Below are 20,117 nucleotides of genomic sequence, written 5' to 3'. Positions count from 1 at the left end.
AAAACTTAATGTAGAGTAATGTAACACTATGAACACTTGTAGTTGTGTGTGTTGTTATGTAAGAACAGAGCATATTCATTAAGTGTTAGTAAGGGAGAATAACTCTTCTTGTGGTACTACCACCTTATAAAGTCCATACTAAGCAAAGCATATTGAGATGGTACTACTAATAAGCAATACTTCTGAGGTTATAGAGGGAAAACTCATAGTTAATGGCTTACTGGTTGTATAATAAGGCCATGCAGAATAAGGCATTCATGAGTACGTAATAATGACCAATTAAGAGCCAATATGTTGCTAATTTGCATGCTAATAATCACCTAATTAATGGTGACTACGTTCCCCATACTAAAGCGTTACCCTTTTTTTCCACGAAGTTATTGAACTTTGAAAATCCGAAACAGTCAGAGGGACTCAAGTCAGAAGTTTGGCAAGTTTAAAAGTTGTCTTCACCAGACTCTGAAGTCAGGCGTCCTCAGTGAAACGCAAACAACCACCCGTTAACCACAAGGAGAGCAGCCCGGCCTGCTAACGACTAACACGAGCCTCCTCCAGTGCAGGGAACCGGTCTAAAGGTGACGTGTGAAGATCCAGACGCACCACGACTACCACCGAGGCGCTGCAGGATTTACAGGCGCTGCACAGCCGCCAATTAAATTGTTTGAAAAATAATATTAAAAGTTAAAATTTTAATTAGTTAGTTAGTTAATTAGTTAATTAGTTAGTTTCATAACAGACATACTAACATATGCAACGCATTAACGTCTCAACTGGGTCTTTCTCTTGACAGAATATGTTGTTTAAAAACCGCCCATTGTCGTTTTAGGTAGGAGTGAGATTCCGGTTCTCCTAGTGATAATTTTACATTAATCTCTTTATTGCAGCGCAACTCCAAAAAAAAAAAAACCACGAAACACGCGCGTGCACGCACGCACATCTAATAAACACATTGAGCGCATTAAACATTTAAACAAATGAGCCTTTTGGGTGAAAATTTGCGGATTTTGTGGGAGACAGCGGCTGAAAGTGTCCGTCCGTGTAACCCGCCGCTGAATGAAGGTGAATTTGTCATTTTAATTCAATCTGTGTGACACAAAAAAGATTTAATACGATTTACAAGTTGAGCAGAACCTTTTAATGGGCTAAAAAGTCACAGATTTAAAACTTTATGTAGAGCCATCGTGCAGCACAAGAAAGTGTGGAGGTGAGAGTCAGAACTTTGAATGTTGGCACTATGACTGGTAGAGGGAGAGAGCTGGCTGACATGGTGGAGAGAAGAAAGGTAGGCATGCTGTGTGTGGAGACACCAGGTGGAAGGGGAGTAAGGCCAGGAGCATCGGAGGTGGGTTTACACTCTTCTACCACGGTGTGAATGGGAGGAGAAATGGGGTAGGGGTAATTCTGAAGGAAGAGTATGTCAAGAGTGTGCTGGAGGTGAAGAGAGTGTCAGACAGAGTGATGAGTATGAAGCTGGAAATTGAAGGTTTATTGATGAAGGTTATCAGCGCATATGCCCCGCAAGTTGGGTGTGAGATGGATGAAAAAGAAGAATTCTGGAGTGAGTTGGATGAAGAGGTGGAGAGGGTACCCAAGGAGGAGAGAGTGGTGATTGGAGCGGACTTCAATGAACATGTTGGTGAAGGGAACAGAGGTGAGGAGGAGGTGATGGGCAGGTATGGTGTCAAGGAGGTACATTGTGTCTTTGTGTAGAGAAAGCATACGACAGGGGGCCGAGAGAGGAGGTGTGGTATTGTATGAGGAGGTCGGGGGTGGCAGAGAAGTATGTAGGAGTGGTGCAGGATATGTATGAGGGCAGTGTGACAGTGGTGAGGTGGGTGGTTGGAGTGACAGATGGGTTTAAGGTGGAGGTGGGGTTACAGCAAGGATCGGCTCTGAGCCCTTTCTTGTTTGCAATGGTGATGGACAGGTTGACCGAGGAGATCCGGCAGGAGTCTCCGTGGACTATGATGTTCGGATGACATTGTGATCTGTAGTGAGAGTAGGGTGCAGGTGGAGGAGAGCCTGGAGAAATTAGTAGCAGTAGTAGCAGTAGTAGTGAATTACAAGAAAGCATAAACTTGAATTAAAAACCATTCATTGGAAATGTGTCTGCAAATCATGCAAAAACCAAAACAAGCTGTTCCATATGTGGTAATAACCTGGCCATCAACAGGCCTTCCAATTCAAAGCAGTACAGCATGCACGACGGTTAATCTGTCACTAGGTGGCACCACAGAACAAATACTACACAATCTGTTCAACACGTCTGTCTTCAAGGTAGAACTAAACGACACAACTGAAGGTGGCTCAGATTCGGCTTGTGTAGCAACGTACACCTCTAAATCACAGAACAGCTAAAGCAGAGTTATGCGGGGTTCATCCTTCTGGCTCGAGCATACGGCAGCCGAGCAACTCGGAGCTGCCGAACCATCTCACAGGCTTCATAAAGGTCGCGTGAACTTGTAAAATCGATGTCTAGCTGGAGTGTTTCAAATTGCGATTGATTACGATTGATTGATTTCTCTGGAAAAAAAAAAGATTTCAAGTGGACAAATCCCAACAAGCCCTTCGTGCAAGACGCCCCCCATTCCTTAGTATCCCAAATCAAGGTTTACAAACAGCGCTCCCCTGAGAACAAAGCGTGAGACGGTCGTTTTAATCTCCAGGTATCTGCTGGTGACGCGCCGCCGGAGGACAGGAGCTCTAGCAGCGCGCTAGCAGGGGGGGGGGGGGAGGAGGTGTTTTCAGATGAGCAGAGCTCTCTTCTTTTTGGGGAAGAACATCTCCCAGTTGTCCCATCTGGGTCCGGCAGCCTGGATACAGCTGCCCCCCTCCCCACAGCGTTGGCCTTCAGGACAGCAATGCTCCATGTCACTGCAACACACCGCCTGTAGGGGGAGACAGAGACACGGAGACGCGAGGGGGTGTTAGGGTTTACTCAAACCACGCATAGATGATGCTTTGTACTAGTACTTCAAATCCTTCTATACTCCTAATACTGCTTCTATACTCCTAATATTGCTTCTATACTCCTAATACTGCTTCTATACTCCTAATATTGCTTCTATACTCCCAATATTGCTTCTATACTCCTAATATTGCTTCTATACTCCTAATATTGCTTCTATACTGTAAGGACGCCCGACCAAGCCGGAGACAACACGTGGATTCGAACCGGCGCTCCCCGTGACGGCAGGCAACAGAATACCTCTGAACTGCTAACGCTTCCATACTTCAAATACTCCTCCACAGTAAATATCTATAGGCTATGCTACTTGTTCCAACATTCCTACACTTCCAATGCTCAGATATTTTTTTAATATTTTCATGCTTCTAATACTCCTATACCTCAAATACCTCCCTAATTTTAACATTTTTATACTTCGTATGATCGTTATACTTCCACACTTCCAGTACTTCTACACGTCTAATCCTAATAAGGGACCGATACCAATACTGTTATTGACTATCGAGATGATACCAGCCTCCATGGATTATTGGTACCCAGGGCTAAAAGCAGCTAGCAAAGACCATGAGTAACATGTCAGAAACCAAGGCAAAAAGCTTGATTTACTGTATTTTTGGCACATGGAAGCCTGTATTTCTTCAGTGGTGTAAAAGTTGGACTCTTGCCTCGGTTATTTTTGCCCATTGACCCCCAAAACTAATGGTCTAAATCTGTACTGTTTAGCAAAAGCTATGGATTGGATGAGTACTCGGTATCAGCCGATGCTTAGAGATGTGTACTGGAACTGCTACTGGCAGGGGGAAAAACTGATACTGGTGCATCCCTACTGCTAATATTTACTTGTAGAAGTATGGAAGTGTTTGACCAGACGGGGTTACTGGTGTCACACGAGTTGTGTGTTCTTCTCGTAGGATTGTGATGACCTCCCGTCTGTCTAACGGTTGTTGGTGTAGCGGTACGGAGGGGGGTGTTAATGTGCGTTAAGATGTTCATGACATTAACGTGTGTTATACATTTGGAGCGGGACAGCAGCCCCATGTGGTGGAGGACGTCCTGCAGCAGGTCTCGCCATCTCTGCAGCTGGTCTGGTCATCGCACCGGACGTCCCTGCTCTGCACGTGGTACAGGTGGGTCAGGGACACGTAAACTCGCGTCAGCGGCACGACCCGCAGCTGGAGCAAGGTCAGCCTCTGACACGTGGCAGAGTCCATGTTGCAGCTGTAGCCCTGTGGGCAGCAGTGCTCCTTATCCGGGCAGCACACGGCCTGTACAGGGGGGGGGGGGGGAGAGAGAGAGATGGCCGGAGCCCCGTTCACACAGACGCCGACAACCTGAATCTGACCTGACGCCGCGTCTTTTGTTTAGGACGGCAAAAAGAGCTGCGGTTCTTTAGCGGTAACAGCAGTTTCTCTAAGAGGCATCTGCATTTTGTGCTGTGTGTTGGCAAGGATTCGGCGATACAAGTCGTATCACGATACAGGCATCACGATTCAATACATCGTGGCACATTATGATATTCTCTTGTGTATTTGGGTATCTTGTGTTTGTCGTTTCCTGCGACTTGTCATGTATTGCATGCAGTCTTTGCATTAAGAGCTCGCCGAGGCAAATCCCCACCAGCTATGTTTTTTTTGTGTGGGGACCCCCCCCCCTTTTCCAATTGACTCTGTGCATAACTGTAGTGGGTAACACTTTAGTATGGGGAACATAAAAAAACTTAATTACTGGTGAATTAGTAATGATCAGGATGTCACTTTAGTATGGGGAACATATTCTAAGTAACAACAACTTAATTACTAGTGAATTAGTAATGATCAAGATGTCACTTTAGTATGGGGAACATATTCTAAGTAACAAAAACTTAATTACTAGTGAATTAGTAATGATCAGGATGTCACTTTAGTATGGGGAACATATTCTAAGTAACAACAACTTAATTACTAGTGAATTAGTAATGATCAAGATGTCACTTTAGTATGGGGAACATATTCTAAGTAACAACAACTTAATTACTAGTGAATTAGTAATGATCAGGATGTCACTTTAGTATGGGGAACATATTCTAAGTAACAACAACTTAATTACTAGTGAATTAGTAATGATCAGGATGTCACTTTAGTATGGGGAACATATTCTAAGTAACAACAACTTAATTACTAGTGAATTAGTAATGATCAGGATGTCACTTTAGTATGGGGAACATATTCTAAGTAACAAAAACTTAATTACTAGTGAATTAGTAATGATCAAGATGTCACTTTAGTATGGGGAACATATTCTAAGTAACAACAACTTAATTACTAGTGAATTAGTAATGATCAAGATGTCACTTTAGTATGGGGAACATATTCTAAGTAACAAAAACTTAATTTAGAGTAATGTAACACTATGAACACTTGTAGTTTTGTGTGTTGTTATGTAAGAACAGAGCATATTCATTAAGTGTTAGTAAGGGAGAATAACTCTTCTTGTGGTACTACCACCTTATAAAGTCCATACTAAGCAAAGCATACTGAGATGGTACTACTAATAAGCAATACTTCTGAGGTTATAGAGGGAAAACTCAGAGTTAATGGCTTACTGGTTGTATAATAAGGCCATGCAGAATAAGGCATTAATGAGTACTTAATAATGACCAATTAAGAGCCAATATGTTGCTAATTTGCATGCTAATAAGCATCTAATTAATGGTGACTACGTTCCCCATACTGAAGTGTTACGCTGTAGTCCACTGACTTCCGGTTTCTACTGCAGCGGTCATACCAGTTTCCTGTTTGTTGGCGTGTGCTGTTGACAATGGTACATTTTGGGCGATGCCTGCAGGATTTACCATGGATACATGTCACCCACATGCACACAACTGTCCACACACTCTCACCTGCACCTCCCAGCACACGGGGGGAAAAGTTTCCAGTTGTACACATCAAGTTATGTTCTCAATTATGAGGATGAGGGTGAGGGTGAGTCCTCATCCTCATGACCCCCGTGTGCTGGGAGGTGCAGGTGAGAGTGTGTGGACAGTTGTGTGCATGTGGGTGACATGTATCCATGGTAAATCCTGCAGGCATCGCCCAAAATGTACCAGTCAACAGCACACGCCAACAAACAGGAAACTGGTATGGCCGCTGCAGTAGAAACCGGAAGTCAGGGCACTACAGTTATGCACAGAGCCGATTTTACTCGGCCAATTACCCCACCCTTCCGAGCCGCACCGGTCGCTGCTCCACCCCCTCCGCCGGTCCGGGGAGGGCGCCAGACTACCACATGCCTCCTCCCATACAGGTGGAGTCGCCAGCCGCTTCTTTTCACCTGAGAGTGAGGAGTTTCACCAGGGGAACGTAGCGCGTGGGAGGATCACGCTATTCCTCCCAGTTTCTCCCCCTCCCCCCGAAGAGGCGCCCCAACCGACCAGAGGAGGCGCTAGTGCAGCAGCCAGGAATATACCCACATCCGGCTTCCCACCCGCAGACACGGCCAATTGTGTCTGTAGGGACGCCCGACCAAGCCGGAGGTAACACGGGAATTCGAACCAGCGATCCCCATGTTGCTAGGCAACGGAATAGACCGCCACGCCACCCGGACGCCCTTTCCCACCAGCTATGTTGAAAGTATTGAATTGATAATGGATGATAATTTGATGCTGTGACCTACTGTGTTGCAATATAGAAAACACCTCAGACTGATAGCTAACATGACACCGTGTTACGATACTGCACCTGTCGCCTAGTGGTCAGAGACGGAACTACATAATGAAGCAATGTCTTTGCGTGTCACCTTAAGAATTGATACAGTGTTATTGAAAATCAATACAACGTTGCGAACGATAGTATCGGGATACTCGTGTGTACCGATATTTACCTATAAACACACACACGTACACACACCTTATGAAGAGGGCAGCAGCCCCACTGTCCGGTGAAGAGCTGGCAGCAGGTGGCGTACTCGGGGCATCTGGTCTGGGCGTCGCAGGCGTTGGGAGCCGCTTGGACGCCGTTGTCGTCTGCAGCAGCAGTAGCAGGAAGCTTGTTGTACCAAGGAATCGCCACTTCCCCTTTCAGGCAGGTGGCCTGGTTCAAGTCGCATGTGTAGTGGGCGGGGCAGCAGTGCTGTCCGTCTTTGCAGCACACCGCCTGGCAGGAAGCGAGAGCAGAGAGGTCACGGGAACAGCAGACGCCATCTTGATTCTCGCTTCTTCTTTCAGGGAGGTTTCACTGCTGTCAGTGAAATGCGGTTTGTCTGGAAATGGTGTCCGTGTGATTCATTTCACTTATCTGGTCTTTCCATCTGCTTGAAAAACAAGCAGGTCGACCGGGGCTAAATTCTGGTTTACAGCAATGGTCTGGCCAGAGCATATAGTGACGGGGGGGGGGGGGGGAGGGTGTGTGCAGGAGAAAAGGGTTGAATCAATAGAAGAAGAAGAGAAGCCAGCAATCAATCGGGTGATGAAAAGGGAGAAGGGCGTGAGATCCGAGACAAAATAAGTCACTTCGTACAAAGCAGAATTATCGTTGAACGTTTTACATTTTTATCATCTAGTGAATTCGGGGGGGCGGGTGGGGGGGTAGCCGGGCACCACCGCCGCAGCCGGGACGCGAACCCGGATCTCCCGCACCACGGGTGGCTACGTTAACCAGTCGACTAAAGGCCACGACCCGTTAGCCGATGGGTAGCGAGTCTACACAGCCGTGATCGTGACAGTTAGCAAGTAATCAGGCACAGTTACAACACATGCCTACATAAAGCTGCTCTGATGAATCGGGGTCTGTACCGGTGGGCGACACGAGTTAAGGTGGTGCGCCCCCTAGTGAACACGTCTCTATGGATGCTCAACAATCCAGGGAAGAAAATCACAGGAGAGTGGAATCGGTACATCTGGACACAACGTTCTCGCTCAATAACCGTTGGGTCCAGATGAACCGACTCGACTCTCGGGGACCTTGACGAACAGGTTAGTAAAAACACGGGGTGTCAGTTCGACTCCCGGTCCAGCAGCTCACCTCTTCCAGCGGACAACAGCCCCACTTTTTGTAGTTCGTCATGTAGCAGCAGGTTGTGTGTGAGGGGCAGGTGGTTTCGGGGTCACACTGAACTCTGACCTCTCCTCCTCTCCCTCCCTCTCCCGGCTTATTGCCTCCGGCCGCAGAACTCTCTGTCAGCAGAGCCACCTGGCTGGTGCTGGTGACGGTGCTAGTGACGGTGCTGGTGACGGTGCTGGTGATGGTGGCAGAGGTGGACGGCTGGGTTTGCGTTGACACCTCGGCGTTGTTGAAGGCGGGCAGTTTGTCCATCATGGGCAGCGGTCCGGAGGGGCCCACGCAGGTGAGGGCGGTCGGGTCACATGTGGTGCCTTTGGGGCAGCAGTGGGCGTGGTCCTCACAGCACACGGCCTTTCAGGAGGAGACGAGGTCGTTAGAAACAGTGGTGAGGGACTGCCCCTGGCCTGCATATGAAACAACGTGGCTGTGGTTGATACAGAAAAGAGGAAGGTCTCAGATTTAGGTACTGGATCCGAGGACAATGAGACAAAGAGAGTGTGAGGGAAGTTTCAGTTCAATTCTAAAAAAAAACTTGTTTCACTCCCAGGGGAGCGAAGAAGAGCCGTGCATAGTAGAAACACGACAACTGTGCAACTATACAATACACTACACACCACAAACACTGTACAATGCAAGCTTCACAATACCGCACAGCACGACTACACACCCGAAAGAGCGGAGCCAGGTGATGAGCCGAGCTTCAGAAACACTACAATATCACACTGATGTGGCGTTCAAGCATTTGCCGGTAGAAAAACACCGTTGTGTGTTTGCAGAAAAAGGAAGCGGGGGGGGGGGAGGGAAGGGTGATGGTTCACTTTTTTCTTGCTCATCTCAGCAGAACAATGAAACATGATACGTTTTGATAAAAACAACAGAAAACAGACAGGGCTGTGAGGATAGACCATTCCACTGCCATACAACACCGATTCTACTTTTATCATAGGAAGGTTTTTAAGTGTTGATAATTAATGTGCATTAATTCCTTTTTTATGGGTAGCAGGGTCAGTCGGTGGTCTCTAAGACTATAGTCTGAATGAATGGATTGGATTCAACCCCACTGGTTTCCACTCATACATATACCTGTGCTCATACCTTTACTCTCCGTCCTCTCTAAAAAACACGTAACAATTCATCCTGTATTTATTCACGTTTTATTTTATATATATATCTCATCTCATCTCATCTCCAGCCGCTTCTCCGGGGTCGGGTCGCGATGGCACCAAGCTAAGTAGGGCACTCCAGATGTCTCCTCTCCCCAGCAACACCCTCCAGCTCCTCCTGGAGGATCCCAAGACGTTCCCAGGCCAGATTGGACATGTAGTCCCTCCAGCGAGTTCTGGGTCTACCCCGGGGTCTCCTCCCAAATGTCCAAAGGAAGGCGCCCAGGAGGCATCCCGATCACAACCCACCTCAACTGGCTCCCTTCGACGCGAAGGAGCAGCAGCTCTACTCCGAGCTCCCTCCGGATGTCCGAGCTCCTCACCCTATCTCTAAGGCTGAGCCCAGACACCCTACGGAGGAAACTCATTTCAGCCGCTGGTATCCACGATCTCACACTTTCAGTCACTACCCAAAGCTCATGACCATAGCTGAGGGTTGGAACGAAGATTGACTGGTAAACTGAGAGCTTTGCCTTCTGGCTCAGCTCCCTCTTCACCACAACGGCCCGGTACAACGTCCACATTACTGCTGATGCTGCACCAATCCGCCTGTCAATCTCCTGCTCCATCCTACCCTCACTCGTGAACAAGACCCCGAGATACTTGAACTCCTTCACTTGAGGCAACAACTCATCCCCCACCTGGAGGGAGCAATCCACCATTTTCCAGTAGAGAACCATGGCCTCAGACTTGGAGGTGCTGACTCTCATCCCAGTGGCCATTTCACACTCAGCTGTAAACCGCCCCAGTGTGCGCTGGAGGTCACGTTCTGATGAAGCCAACAAAACCACGTCATCTGCAAAGAGCAGAGATGCAACTCTGAGGTTCCCAAAACGGACACACTCCTCACCTTGGCTGCTGCTTGAGATCCTGTCCATGAATATCACAAACAGAATCGGAGACAAGGGACAACCTTGATGGAGTCCAACACCCACCGAAAACGTGTTTGACTTTGTGCCGAGAATGCGGACACAGCTCTCACTTTGGTTATACAAGGACCGGTTATATATAATATATTGATATATTGCATACACCCTGTAATTACCATTGAGGTTATGGAAAATCGTTAAGTTGGGTTATAGCCTACAGTCCCATTTTCATGCGTTGAGATATGAGACATCAGTATTTGAAGTTTGGAGGTTTTTAGTGACAGTTGGTGTTTTGGTTTGCTGAGGTGTCGAACGCCACAACACTGCACCTGCATCAACTTACACCACGTGTGTGTCATCAAGAGGACGACCAAGGGAAAGATGGAGAGGCCAGAGAGTCCTGAGAAACAGGGAATAAACCAAAAGAAGAAGGAGGAGAAGAAGAAGACAGGATAAAGGTGGTCACTCGGAATAACTTTGTATTGATCTGCAGTGACCCCTTCCCTCTAAGGGGACAGGTGGACCCAAACCATGCCAGGAAAATGCCCCCCCCCCACAGCATAACAGAGCCCCCGGACCCCCTCACTGTAGGAGTCAAGCATTCAGGGTTTTCCTTTCAATTGTCACTCGCCTGCAAAAGTCCTGGAAAATGTCCTGGAAAATTATTCCTTAATTAAATTGAATTAAGTTTCCTTTATTAATCCCACCGGGGAAATTCAGTTACTGCAAATGAACCCATCCTAGCTTTTGATCTGTGTCGCTAGGAGCAGTGGGCTGCTGCCTTCATTTAGCGCCCGGGGGCCAACTCCAGTTCTTTTCCCACTGCCTTGCTCAGGGGCACAGACAGCAGTATTAACCCTAACATGCGTGTTTGTTTTGATGGGGGGGAACCGGAGCACCCGGAGAAAACCCACCGCAGACACGGGGAGAACATGCTCCACACAGAGGACAACCTGGGATGACCCCGGGGTTTGAACCCAGGACCTTCTTGCTGTGAGAGGCCAGCGTGCCGCCCAATAAGACCCTGTAAAATGTTCTTGTCCTCTCTTTACCTCTGGTAGTGGACAACAGGCCCAATCTCCTAAAGGCGTCTTGCAGCAGGTCGTCAGGTCCGGACAGTTGTGGGTGGGGTCACAGGTGACGTTGGTCGCTCCTTCCTTCTCTCTGAGGTTTGCAGGAACCTTCTCCATCCACGGCACAGAGCCGGAGACTTTGTCACACGTCTCTTCTGCGAGGTTACACTTGGTATCGTGTGGGCAGCAGTGTATGAAGTCCTCACAACAAACCGCCTGGAAAACAAACACACACATCAAGTAACGAAAAGCTACCGCACTTCCCTGTCGGCAGAAGAACACACATTCCACAGGCAAGTTGACAACTGCTTCTTTTGCATTGTGGAGGGGAGAAAAGCACAAATGGTTTTTTCCCCAAAACACTCCTCTTCTTCTTCTTCTTCTTCTTCTTTCAGCTTGTTCCCGGTTGCCCAGGGGTCACCACAGCGGATTTGACCATTTCCATCGGTACCCTGTGAGCGCACAGCGCCGCTAAACCGCTAAAGCTGAACTTTTTGCCCAGCCGAGAGCCGAGAAATTTCCCAAAAACAAAAAAATTTTTTGGAAAAGTTTGTCCTCTTTTTCTCCCTAATTGTATCCGGCCAATCACCCCAATCTTCTGAGCCGTCCCGGTCTCTGCTCCACCCCCTCTGCTGATCCAGGAGGGCTGCAGACTACCACATGCCTCCTCTGATACATGTGGAGTCACCAGCCGCTTCTTTTCACCTGACAGTGAGGAGTTTCACCAGGGGGACGTAGCGCGTGGGAGGATCACGCTGTTCCCTCCAGTCCCCCCCCCCCAAACAGGCATCCCGACCGACCAGAGGAGGCGCTAGTGCAGCGACCAGGACACATACCCACACCCGGCTTCCCACCCGCAGACACGGCCAATTGTGTCTGTAGGGACGGCCGACCAAGCCGGAGGTAACAGGGGGATTTGAACCGGCGATCCCCGTGTTGGTAGGCAACGGAATAGACCGCCACGCTACCCGGATGCTCTGATTTCCAAAACTTTTCACAGTTTTTCCAACCCAATGTACGTCATCTTGTTCCTTTACAATGACAGCAATGTCGTCTGCATACGCAGGTGAAACAGCTCGTGTGTTAAAATCAGGTAAAAACACATCGCCAGGGTGAGAGCGACAACCGCGCAACAAGGGTTCGATTAAAAGCGCGTGACCCAAAAACATACCTGTGGTATAGGGCAGCAAGCCCAATCCCCCTCTTTGGTCTTACAGCATGTGGCCTCGTCCTCACAGGACACAGTCTCGTTGCAGGGAACGTTGCTACCTGAAAAAAACAAATGGACGAATGAATGAAAGAAATCAAAGACATGAACTGTGGGGGAACCCTGGCAGGCCAGGAAAGACCCCACATGCTGCACAGTAAAGAGCAGGCAGACAAGGTGTCTGTTGTTCCGCGGCTCATGTGTTGGATATCTGACCTCGGGTAGTAACAGGTGACACGGACACGTCCTCCTGGAAAGGGGGAACTGTACCGGCCGCAGTAAAGTCAGGGGCATTTTCGGAAAGCTGGTGGCCAGAAACCGGCTGTGCCGTCACTTCTGAAAGAGTTAATGCACAAAAAGGCAAACGTGAGAGGACACGCACACATGAGGAACCAGATGACGCCTCGCAGAAATTAGGAAGTAGGCCGGCTTTGACGGTTGAATGAAATCCCCGACCTTTCTGGTTCTCCCACTCAGCTCTTCTCCTGGCAGGGAACTTGGCCCACATGGGCGTCTCCTTCTGTGCGGATGAGGAAATGCACTTGGACTGTTCGACGTTGCAGGTGCTACCTTCAGGGCAGCAGTGGCTCTTGTCCTCGCAGCACACGGCCTGTTCGGATCAGTGAAAAAAGAAAGAAAATGGGCCGTTATCTGGTACTCAGCAGGGATAAGGAACCACGAGGGTACAATAACCTGATAGGGACACAGCACATGCAAATCCATCATTTGACTTCTTCTGCATGCTGTGATCGCTCATGCTTAGCGGTGTCGCGGCTCACTGAGTTGAGCATGGTGTTAACCCTGTCAGGATTAAGGGTTGAACCCCTAACTGGGGTCCCCCATACTGACAAACTGCATCTACTGCAGCGTAATGCTTTCTGTTTACCAACACTGTACTATATGCAAATACTGCTTTTGTTTTTTTTTCAAAACCATTTCTTTTTAAATACCCCCCCCCCCTTTTTCTCCCCAGTTGTACTTGGCCAATTAAACTGCTCCACCTCCTCTGCTGATCCGGGGAGGGCTGCAGACTACCACATGCCTCCTCTGACACATGTGGAGTCGCCAGCCGCTTCTTTTCACCTGACAGTGAGGAGTTTCACCAGGGGGACGTAGCGCGTGGGAGGATCACGCTATTCCCCCCCAGTTCCCCCCCCGAACAGGCGCCCCGACCGACCAGAGGAGGCGCTAGTGCAGCGAACAAGACACATGCCCACATCCGGCTTCCCACCCGGAGACACGGCCAACTGTGTCTGTAGGCAGGCTGTTCGTATTCCCTGGTCATAGTAAAACGTACGAAAAGTAATGCACTAAAATTCGTATGTAACCCACGTCATCGTGGGCCAGGCTGTGATCATGTGACCTAGGCGCTGGCCCTAGGGTTAGGGTTGGGGGGTGGGGGGTGGAGGGATGCTGTTCTGCACTGCAGAGGATTGCGCAGGCGCTCTGAGTCGCTCGTGTCGTGGGACATATACGTAGGATTATCCACGAAAAATTGTGCATAACTTTTCGTTACGATATCACACGAACCGTTTCTTGAGAATACGTTGCTGTAGGGACGCCCAACCAAGTCGGAGGCTACACGGGGATTCAAACCGGGATCCCCGTGTCGGTAGGCAACGGAATAGACCGCCACGCTACACGGAAAACCATTTCTTTGCCAATACATATGTGTGATTAAAAAAAAAGCATGAACAGATCTATGATACCCGTGGCATGGGACAACATCCCCAGCTGCCATCTGGGGTCTCACAGCAAGTGGTTCCCTCCGGACATTCGGATTCACCGTCGCTGCACATCACGGCCGGGACCACGTCTGCAAACACAAACGCAGAACAAAACCCTGCAGAGTTCTGCATCAGCAAGTCAAACACGATCCTTCAAGTTTACATTCCCAAACTAGCTGAAGCGAGGAGCTCTTGGCCTCGTTCTGTGGGTGGTTGGATCATGTACATGCGGGTTGATCGTACTATCGTACCACAAATAACATGTTGTGTGTTGCTCAGTACAATATGGAGAACAGGTATAATGCTGGAAGTACGTGTGAGTGAGAGTCCCCACCTTCTCTGATGCAGGAGCGGCAGTCTGCGCTGCACTGGTGACCCTCAGGACAACAATGCTTCCCGTCAGGGCACGCGACCCCCTGCCAGGGACCGGTAAATCAGCCAGAAATGAGTGAAACAACTCAGATATGGGACATTTATTTCTTCATTATTTGTGTGACTGTGTGAACCGCTTGTGCATTTTTTTCTCTCACTTTTTTACACGTTTTACTTTCGGCAAGAACTTCTTAGAAGACCTCGGATGGAATGTTCCAGAATGAGAAAATGAGGACACGTGTTGGGAGAGGCTATAGCTCACCTGGGCTAGCGGACAGCATCCAAACCTCGTGTTGGTCCTCAGGCAGGAGAACTCGGCTGGGCATCGGGACTGATCCGCACAGATATTGTCTTCTTCCTCCCCCATGTACGATCGGATCATCCTGAATGACTGCAACGGGTTTGGATGTGGAATGACAATAGTCTAAAAGCTGATAACCACTGACATTAAAACACAAAAAATATCTGATACCATCTCCTCCTCTAGTTAGAGGAGTAACAGGCAGTATAAGCAAAGTATTGTGTCTTCAGCCCGCACCCAGCCAGTCATATTTAGGATCACATAGGCTTACTTTAGAATGCCCAGGAAGCTTTGGAGAGACTCTTTCAAGCCACGGGACTGATGCGGTCGAGTTGACGCAGCTCGACTCGCTCACAACACACAGCGTGCCTTCAGGACAGCAGTGCACGTGGTCCTCACAGCACTCGGCCTTCAGAGGACGAATAACACGAGTAAGAATAGTTTTGACTGCCAAATTGGATTTCAAGCCTTTATCACAGTTGCCAGATTACGGCCGACTTGTTACCCGGCTTGTAAAACAGCAATTCACCGCAGAGAGTGAACGATGCCTTTGTGCTAATGGCCATCTATCTACCTTAGAGTAGATGGATGGCCATCTTTTATCTGTGTGTTCAGCGAGAATTGTTTGACTCTCGAGTCATTATAACTTGGAGAACGTGGAGAGCAGCACCAACCGTTGGCGTACCTGATCAAATGGGCAGCATCCGTAGCCTTTCTCTTGGCTGCTGCTGCTGCTGCAGCAGGTGTGGCTGTCCTCACACGCCGCTCCGTCTGGACACTCATCAGCACAGGCCGAGGCCAAAAGAGCCACACAGACCACCAACCACCTCTGCATCTGCACACAGGAGGAGGCACTGAAAGCATTTTGCAGATGCACCTGGAAGCTACTGCTATAGGGAAAGAATTCATTTGCTATGAATCTTACAGAAAGACTAGACTGCCCATTTGATTAAGGGAACTGTGGCTGCCATTCGAGTTTTTCAGTGATTTAGAGGATGCACAGAAATAAAATTCAACCTAAAGAATACTGCATTTACAACCTCTTCTTTACATTTCCAGTTATTCACTGCAGGTAAATCAAATGCATGTCAAATATAAGTCTCAGTTTGCACTATGTACTCTGTTTTTTGGGGGGAGGGATTTTTCCCACTTTTTCTCCCCAATTGTACTTGGCCAATTACCCCACTCTTCCGAGCCCTCCCGGTCGCAGCTCCACCCCCTCTGCCGATCCAGGGAGGGCTGCAGACTACCACATGCCTCCTCCGATAGCATCCGGATGTGGGCCACTTCAGGCAGTGATGCGGCACTGATGGCCTTCTTCTGGCCCTGACAAAATGGATGTGAGCCTGAAGTGGCCCACATTTATAATAGCAAATATGGCCCAAATATGCCAAATCACATGTGGGCCTTTTTTTGGCAAAGATGCGGTGCTCTGGGCAACATGTGGTCTGGATGTGACCCTGAAGTGGCCCGTGTGGTAAATGGTGAATATGGCCCAAATATCACAAAACACATATGGGCCACCTTTGGCAAATATGTGGCACATGCGGCATTGCTATGGCTTGGTTCTGGCCCAGATCTGGCAAACAGGAGCGGACCGCCCAAGTGCCGTCATTCCACACAGTATGTGGGCCGGATGAAGTGTCAGGTGTGGGACAGGTCTGGGCCACAGCAATTTTGCTATCTGGGCGTGGAGTCGCCAGCCGCTTCTTTTCACCTGACAGTGAGGAGTTTCACTCAAGGTGTGGCGCTACACCATGAATGGATGGCCTAGTTATGTGCAGTATGAAGCACCGAGGCCTTACTTCATACGCAGATAGGAGTTGTCAGCCGAGCAAGGATGCATCCTCTGGGGCCAACGAGTCATTATACCCCAAGTTTTCGACGGAGGTTATTGGAAGACTTTCACCATGAGCATCCAGGTATCTGTCGCCCTCGCCCGCAGCTACCTTTGGTGGCCAGGCTGTGATGGTGAAATTCAAGAACTTGTGCAAGGTTCTTCCGTCTGCCAAGCTGTACAAAAAGGGCCAAAGGTGGCACCCTTGGAGAGGGCCAGACAGAGTGTGGCAAGGAATTCACATTGATTTTACTGAGAAGGATAAGCAGTATTTTTTTAGTTGTCATAGCTAGCCATTCAAAGTGGGCAGAAGTTTTCCCATGTCCTCCACCACCTCTCACAACACCACTGAAGTGCTGCGGGGCCTGTTTGCTTCATATGGAGAACCAGAAGAGCTGGTGCCAGATAAAGGCAACTGGTGTCTAAGGAGTTTACTCAGCTCCTGGAGAGAAATGGAATCAAACACACTGCCGTATCTGTACACCACCCTGCATTAAATGGGGTGGCAGAGAGGGCAGTACAAATCCAAATCCTAAAACATTCATTCATTCACCTTGAGTCACTTCTCCGGGGTCGGGTCACGGTGGCAGGAAGCTAAGTAGGGCACTCCAGACGGCCCTCTCCTCAGCAGCACCCTCCAGCTCCTCCTGGGGGATCCCGAGGCACTCCCAGGCCAGATTGGACATGTAGTCCCTCCAGCGAGCGAGTTGTGGGTCTACCTCGGGGTCTCCTCCCAGTTGGCTGTGCCCGGACAGCCTCAAAAGGAAGGCGCCCAGGAGGCATCCTAATCAGATGCCCGAACCACCTCAGCTGGCTCTGTTCGACACGAAGGAGCAGCAGCTCTACTCCGAGCTCCCTCCGGATGCCCAAGCTTCTCACCCTATCTCTAAGGCATAAGGCTAAAGCATCCTAAAACATGCTTTGATCTAGATGTGCTTGAAGATGGTAAGGCTTCTGTGCTACTAAGCCACCGACTGGCAAACTTCCTTATCATGTACTGCAGTACACCCCACACTGTGACTGGTTGAACACCAGCTGAGTTATTCGTGAAACGCCAGAACCCGTATCATTTTGTTTAAGCCCGAGCTTGACAGGCGGGTTGAATAAACAAGCTGCACAGAAGCACCATCATGACCATGGGGTCTCAATCGTTAGTTTTGTTCCTGGAAGGAGAGGCTCTCGCATCCGAAATTTCAGGGGCAGAGTGGAGAAATAGATTCGGACAACAGTTATTAGGAGACTGGGACCTGTCACGTACCTTATACAAGAGGGACAGAGACAGCGTATAGGGCATGTTGACCACCTGTTACAATGGTGAGAAACTGTTGGGACACCTCCAGTTAAGACGTTTCCACCAGTTGCAGAGGACGTGCCGTCAGTAACAATGGACTGTGCTGTCCCAGGTTCTTCACCCAGTACATCAGTGAGCCAGACGTCACCCACTGTTCTCACTGCACCAACTGAACAGGCTGTCGGGGTGCCACCAGCACCGGTATCAACCACAGCAAATAAAAGCCCACCCGTGAAACGCAGGTACCCAGAAAGGCCTCGTGCACCACCGCAGAGACTGACTCTCTAATAGCATGGTGGTGCAGTGGTTAGCCCTGTCGCCTCGCAGCAAGAAGGTCCAGGGTTCGAACCGCGGGGTTGTCCAACCTTGGGGATCATCCCAGGTTGTCCCCTGTGTGGAGTTTGCATGTTCTACCCATGTCTGCGGTGGGTTTTCTTCGGATGCTCCGGTTCCCCCCACCATCAAAAGGCATGCATGTTGGAGTAAACAATCCTGTCTGTGCCCCTGACTGGGGCATGGCAAGAAGAACTGGAGTTGGGCCCCGGGTGCTGCATGGCGGCTGCCCACTGCTCCCAGCTACACAGCTAGGATGGGTTAGATGCAGAGTGTAATTCCCCTACGGGGGTCAATAAAGGATCTCTCTCTCAAATTAGGAGCTGCGCTGTGAAAGGGAAACCGCTAAGAGACATATCCACGTTGTGTTAGAAAGTTAAAGATTTCATGGCGTTTCAAGAAATTTGCTCAGTGGCAGTAGATTTTCTCTTCCTTTGTTAAGACCTAGATGTATATATTTGTTGGGGGGGGGGTTGTTGCAAATTATTGATACAGATCTAAACGGGAGGTGTGTAATAGAGTGGTTGGTTGGCACTTTGTCGTTTAACAGCAAATGCAGTTGGGATGTTACGTTATGGTTGGCCAGGACATGACGCAGTTTGCGTGCGCGCAGCCTCGCTGAAGCCTGTTGTGTATTGTTCTCTCTGTAGCGTGGCGGTCTATTCCGCTGCCTACCAACACGGGGATCGCCGGTTCGAATCCCCGTGTGACCTCCGGCTTGGTCGGGCGTCCCTACAGACACAATTGGCCGTGTCTGCAGATGGGAAGCCGGATGTGGGTATGTGTCGCGGTCGCTGCACTAGCGCCTCCTCTGGTAGGTCAGGGCGCCTGTCCGGGGGGGGATAGCGTGGTCCCCCCCCCACGCGCTATACGCCCCCCCCCCCGGCGAAACTCCCCACTGTCAGGTGAAAAGAAGCGGAGGAGGAGGCATGTAGTAGTCTGCAGCCCTCCCCGGATCGGAGGAGGGGGTGGGGCAGAGACCTGGACGGTTCGGAAGAGTGGGGTAATTAGCTAAATGCAATTGGGGAGGGGGAAAAAAGGGGAGGAGGGGATGGGGAAAAAAAAGGTATTCCTTTTCTCTGAGTTCTCCAAGTAAAAGACGTGTGTGAGGTCGTCTCTCTCGCCTGATTATTGAGAGCCGGCCCAGTATTACACAATGCCCCCCCCCCATCACATCACCACCCGCAATGGGGCAGTGTGAGAAGGCTGACCTGTCACTCAGCACATCCTGCCTGGGGAACTGGACGCGCTTGTCCGCAGAGTTAATGTGGTCGGAGAAACGTGGTTCACCCTGAGATTTAATTTTGACCCAGGTGTCGTCCACAATGCAATAATAATAACGATGACGATGATGATGATAATTGCAACAATGGCAAATATAATAGCGGTACTGAGGACATTTTACTAAATGAGGAAATCAGGGACGTTTATTTGTGGTTTCATTTCATGCACCTGCCCACCTGAAACGAAACGAGACGTAGTTTCCCCAGCCCACAGCCGTGCAACACAGACACTAAACACCTATCCGAAACTGTACACATGTCCGAAACTGTACACATGTCCGAAACTGCACACGTATCCAACATGTCAAGCGGTGCTGTGTGAAGGATTCTGTACTTACCTCTGCGGTTGAGGATGTATTGTACACTGCTAGGTGTTAACAAAGCCTCGGCAGGAAAAGTCACATATTATACCCTGTACACGCCCCCGCCCGAGTTACGCCCGCCCGAGTTACGCCCAGCTGCCCTCCCTGAAGGTCCCGTTCTTACCAACTAACTCCGCTCCGCCAGCGCGCAGACGCGGCATCATGACGGACGTCATGTAAGCCAACCCCCCCCCCCCCCCAACAGAGGCGCGAGCTTGAATACTCCCGAATAGCTGTTAAAAGTTTAGGTTGGGGGGAGGAAAAGAAGAAGGGAAGCGTCTTCACGGGCGGCAGC

At 49.5% G+C, this 20,117-nt stretch overlaps 1 protein-coding gene across 1 annotated transcript; it reads right to left on the bottom strand.

Moving 5' to 3' along the window:
* Positions 1 to 1,127: 1,127 nt before the first annotated feature.
* On the bottom strand, positions 1,128 to 19,811 carry grna (granulin a). Its single transcript, XM_056287614.1, has 14 exons — positions 19,799 to 19,811; positions 15,402 to 15,551; positions 14,988 to 15,125; positions 14,678 to 14,806; positions 14,378 to 14,459; positions 14,026 to 14,132; positions 12,773 to 12,926; positions 12,533 to 12,652; positions 12,281 to 12,378; positions 11,089 to 11,325; positions 7,966 to 8,355; positions 6,853 to 7,098; positions 3,982 to 4,233; positions 1,128 to 2,888 (listed from the first exon to the last, which is right to left on the bottom strand). The coding sequence occupies exons 2-14, from the start codon at positions 15,549 to 15,551 to the stop codon at positions 2,745 to 2,747; spliced, it is 2,247 nt and encodes a 748-aa protein (XP_056143589.1). The 5' UTR covers positions 19,799 to 19,811; the 3' UTR covers positions 1,128 to 2,744.
* Between the last annotated feature and the right edge of the window lie 306 nt (positions 19,812 to 20,117).

The sequence above is a fragment of the Lampris incognitus genome, chromosome 10 (genome assembly GCF_029633865.1).
Source record: "Lampris incognitus isolate fLamInc1 chromosome 10, fLamInc1.hap2, whole genome shotgun sequence".
Classification (NCBI taxonomy): Eukaryota; Metazoa; Chordata; class Actinopteri; order Lampriformes; family Lampridae; genus Lampris; species Lampris incognitus.
This window is presented reverse-complemented; position numbering and strand designations above follow the sequence as displayed.